This window comes from Blennius ocellaris (genome assembly GCF_963422515.1).
Source record: "Blennius ocellaris genome assembly, chromosome: 8".
Classification (NCBI taxonomy): Eukaryota; Metazoa; Chordata; class Actinopteri; order Blenniiformes; family Blenniidae; genus Blennius; species Blennius ocellaris.
This window is the reverse complement of record NC_137657.1, coordinates 9,578,775-9,583,512: the sequence shown is the minus strand read 5'-3', so window position 1 is coordinate 9,583,512 and position 4,738 is coordinate 9,578,775. Positions and strand designations below refer to the sequence as shown.

The following is a 4,738-nucleotide window of genomic DNA, read 5'->3' as shown; positions in this document are numbered from 1 at the left end:
GCTGCTTTGCCAAAACCATGAAAAAAAGTTGTTTTAATATGTCAGCTGTTGAAATTAACTGACCATTGTTGATCTGCAAGGAATGTTATGAAAAACAGGCTGCTTAAACATCTATTTTCAGATTAACTGACAGATTTGTGATTATATTTATCATATACAAATTAACTTGATAGACATCACTTTTCTTTCCACATGAACAAGTTCAGATAAACCATGATTAAAAAAAAAAGACTTCTGAAAATTATTTTATTAAACAAAAAGACGATTATATTTATAGAACAGCATGTAAAGTTACAGATGTTTTTATCAATTGTGTTACATTTGTGTCATAGCAAAAATATGAAAATGAAATATCACATTTTTCTCAAACAAAATTACTGGCTCGTCACAGCAAAAAGTGAAACTGAGGAAACCTCAAGGTCAAAAATCAGAAAGCAAATCTATTCTTCACAAAAGCATGTTGATTATCTTGAATCACTGTGTTCAACTCATCGGGTTTGCGTCTGAAATATACTGTAACGGCATATTGGATTCTGGTAAGCAGTAACGTCCTTTTCACGCAAGCATTAGATGTATTTTTCTTGGACCGATTGGTCGGCCGCCAAGTTCCTTGATGGCCGTCAAAGCCTCCTGCCGGGACTGAAATAACAAAGTGGCACAACCGGCTGGTCTCCCCGAGGGTTCATACTGCAGCGACACTGAACCGGGTACGATGCTATAGCCGTAGCAAAAATCATAGATTTCATGGGTTTTGATTTGGAACGGCAAGTTATGTAACTGAACACGGGTGGGCACGTCAACATTTCGCACTGGGGAGTCAAAGCCGTGGCGAAATCTATTGCCGCCGTTGTTTGGCGAACCGGAGCGCACCGCGCGGAGCTCAAAATCAAAGCCACCGTGACCCTGCACGTTGCTCATGGGCATGTTGTCATCGGGAGGAATTCTTTCATCCGAATACCCCGAGTCCCCGCGATGAAAGAACGCCTCACTGCTTCGGCCCAAAAACTGATCGTCTTGTGGCGGCAGGTCTGGCACTGCCGGCGGCTCGGCGAGCAGCTGCTGCATCTGTGAACGCGAGATGCCCTTCAGTATCACTTCTGATCCCAGAAATCGTTGTCCGTTCAGAGAGAGTGCCCTCAACGCCTCGGCCTCAGACCCAAACAGAACCAGCGCCTTTCCAACCCCTGCACCGGTATGGTCGTGCAACACACACACCTTGTCTTCTGTGATGTTGAACCCATGAAAGAAGTCCATGATTTCCACTTTTCGCACGTCAAACGGAAGATTTCGCGCAAACACACAGATGTTCTCCGAGTCGTAGGAGTCGCCTGAATGTGACTGAGTCCTCTCCTGACTCCCCTCAAAGTTTCCAGAAGGTCGGACAGACATGCACTGACTTTCCAGGAGGGAGATCATGTTCTCCCTTGAGATTGGACGAACAGAAAGCAGTCGATTGAAGAACTGCGTGTTTTCCAAGGCTAACGCATCACAAAAGTCTCGCCGATTCTTGAACAGTACAAAAGCAGCTCTCATTCTTCGCCCGACATTGTCGTTCAGTTGGAGGATCTGGTCATCTTCAAGGTTTGCCGTATGAAAAAGCTGCTTTATGTGTTCTTTTTCCACCACGAAAGACAAATTGTCCACCTGAACACAATACTCATCATCGGAAGGAGCTGGATACCTCTGGCCAACAGGTGATCGAGATCTGATCCGCTCTTGTGAGGTTCTCCGATTGAAAACAGGTGATCTCCCCCGTTCAAACTCCTGATTCATGTCATGCATCGACAGTGGTCTACCAGTGGAGCGAAGCCAGTCATCCATGGTGGTCGAACTAATCTCAATATACCTGGACCCGATGTACTCCTTATCCCTCTTTAAACCTTCCAGTGCATCCGCTCTTGTTGCAAACTTAACAAGACCTTTCCCATTGTTTGCGCCATTTCGATGTTTCAACAAGACTATATCCTCAACATTTAAACCGCCGAAAAAGTCCAAGACTTCGTGCTCAGTCACTGTGAACGGAAGCCCTTTGAGAAACAAACACAAACAGTCCTCATTGATTGGAGCCATGTGGTTTTGGGGAGATGGGGAATAAGCCAAATTGCTGCTCGGCCTCCTGCCCATCTCCGGATTCGCAGGTCTTTCGACATGTCTGTCATTGTCGTCGTGTTCTCGCTGATGATCCGTCTCCAACATTTCTGCGCTCCGTTCCAGCACGCTCTGCATCTCTGATTTACTACTGAGTAGCAGCAAAACAGGCAACCCCCTGATGAGACCCCCAGACCGGGTCATGGCTCGTCTCGCGTCCTCGTCCGAAGCAAAGATAATGAAAGCCTCCTCTCGCTCCCCACCAATTATATGCACCCCTCCGTCTGGAATTTTGAGGCCAGTGAAGAACTTGCGGATATCCTCAGAACCCGCAGTGATTCTCAGCCCCTGTAAACGGATGACGACGGCCATGCTGAAGCACAAACAACAGCACCTGTAGACAGAAGGGTATAAAATGATGTTATTGCCAACGGGCCATATCCAGCTCTGCGTCAGTTTTCGCAACATTTCAAAGCAGTGCCACGTGACCCGAATAGCACGGACACCATTGCGGCTTTGGTCCTCAACATTCACCACAAAGGTAAAACTCAGTTCAACACTAATTCCTTAAAGTTCTTGTATCCCATTCTAGAGGTGAAAGCATCTTCACTACAACGCTCGGTATCTACCACAACAGGTCAAATCACAGTCACTTTTAAAATCCTAAAATATTCCAAACACAGCCCAAAGACTACTTTGGAACCAAAAACCATGTTGTAGGAAAATAACAATACATGGCTGCTAAACCGCACTCAGATTGAAATAAAATAAACACCCATTCCATTGCAATAGAAATGAGTTGTTACAGCACATCCATCACTGAGGCACCTCAACTTTGAGGTTTATGACCAAGGTCAGATAAGTTGGTCAACTTAAAGTGCACAGAATTGACCCATAATGACAGCAGGTGTTGTCAAGCAGTGGCAATGTCATACCACCAAAATCAGCCACGTGCAACTCAACTGAAGCTGAATTGTCAGCCAGAAACCACCAGCTGAAAAGCACAAGTCTGTACATTTGTGAAACTTGTCACAAAATACTTTCTCACTGAATACCAAAACAATCAAAACGGTACAAATGTTGCTGTTAACCACAACGTTTTGGAAGTTAAAGAACGTCCTTTAGTGGGCCATGGTCATAAGGGAGGGTGTGTTCAGAAAAGAAAAAAGTGTTAGCTCCTCCTGTTACAACTTGAAGCAGCACACAGCTTGATAGCCTTTTAACAGGTGGGCCGGAGCACAAAAATCCAAGACGTGGACACTGGCACAGCAGGTTCAGACACATTCCACATGTACATGTGCATCTGTCAAGACACATGGTCTTGTGATATGGGGAGAAAGAAAACCCACATCATGGAGATTCTCTGCCACAACAATATAACAAGGTATCTCAGTCACGACACCAATAACACTTGCAGGTCGAACAGTCTACATCCCAGGTGCAGTTTGTTCTCTCCGGCGATGGGCATCATGTTAATCCCCTGCGAGTCCCCTTTTCCAGAATGTATTTTTCCGTCTCCTTCCAGATTACGATTCCAAATCACCAATATAAGAACAAAAAAAAAAAGACCCAGATAAGGTTTTTCAGTGATCCATCACAAGTAAGCACATATTGAAATCAGAGATGCAGACAATGCGCTCACATTTTTGTTTACAAGCAAACCAACTCCTGCTACTTCAGAGACACACAATGTCTGCGTTTGTAAACAATGACTTCAAACAGGGTTTGAATTGTGCAAATAAGGGCTGGAATGAGTCCCCAGAGTGAACTTGTCACCACAGAAATAGAACTGTACCCACCAGCTGGCTGAACCAGCTGTGACCAAACGAGAAAAGCGGAATTAAACCGCTGGAGAAAAACGAATGTCCTAGTTGCAAACAACATTGATGATCAAGCCACCGATGCGCGTTAGGAGAAGCGTCCCATGACGACTGATCACTCCGAGATCACACGTACAAGGCGGAATCATTACCCACCTGCACCACCAAAGCTAAGCTAACCCATAGCACAGTCATCTGCTCGCTTTTAACCGCCGATTGAAGGTACACAATCTGGGCAGGTCATAACACCGAGCATGGTGAACGATACTGATGAATTGGTGAATAGCGTGCAATGCGAGCGTCGCTGCCGTCCAACCAAGAAACGCCATTATGTGAAGCTAAGCTAACGTTAGCGTTGCCACAAGGAAGGCCTGTCGCTTTAGCGTTAGCTCATCACCGACAACCACTACATGTTCTCCACAAATGCTTCCGCAAAGCAGCAGCCTTGCCGCCCATAAAACTTACACAGATGCCAAACACAGACTCTTGAATGAAATGTAGACAAAATGAAGCCAGGAGGAAAAACAAGTGGCGTCGTGACTCGTCTCGCACGACCGGAGCAGTTCTCCTTCTTCGTCTCCTTCCTCGGGGGTCACGCACAGTCACTTAAAGGAAGGTAAAAGCTCTCTGCTGCCCCCTACTGCACTGCTATGTGTAATAATACATTCACATACACGCACACTTGATTAAAATGTAAATAATTTGTTTTAAAATTCGATTTATGATGTATATTTCCATGTAAAGCTCATGGGGGAAACATAAGAAAAGCACCGAGTAATTAACTGGCATTTCAGTGATTTTACATGACATTTATTATTTTTGAATGTTGT

The 4,738-nt window shown here is 45.1% G+C and overlaps 1 protein-coding gene across 1 annotated transcript; it reads right to left on the bottom strand.

The window, feature by feature from the left end:
* Positions 1-274: 274 nt before the first annotated feature.
* Positions 275-4,471, bottom strand: rbm12bb (RNA binding motif protein 12Bb). Its single transcript, XM_080501415.1, has 2 exons — positions 4,374-4,471; positions 275-2,482 (listed from the first exon to the last, which is right to left on the bottom strand). Exon 2 carries the CDS (start codon positions 2,458-2,460, stop codon positions 556-558), a length of 1,905 nt encoding a protein of 634 aa, XP_080357541.1. The 5' UTR covers positions 2,461-2,482; positions 4,374-4,471; the 3' UTR covers positions 275-555.
* Between the last annotated feature and the right edge of the window lie 267 nt (positions 4,472-4,738).

Bases quoted from the DNA above. Each gene is read 5' to 3' on its own strand.
- rbm12bb (XM_080501415.1), bottom strand. From the start codon at position 2,460: ATGGCCGTCGTCATCCGTTTACAGGGGCTGAGAATCACTGCGGGTTCT.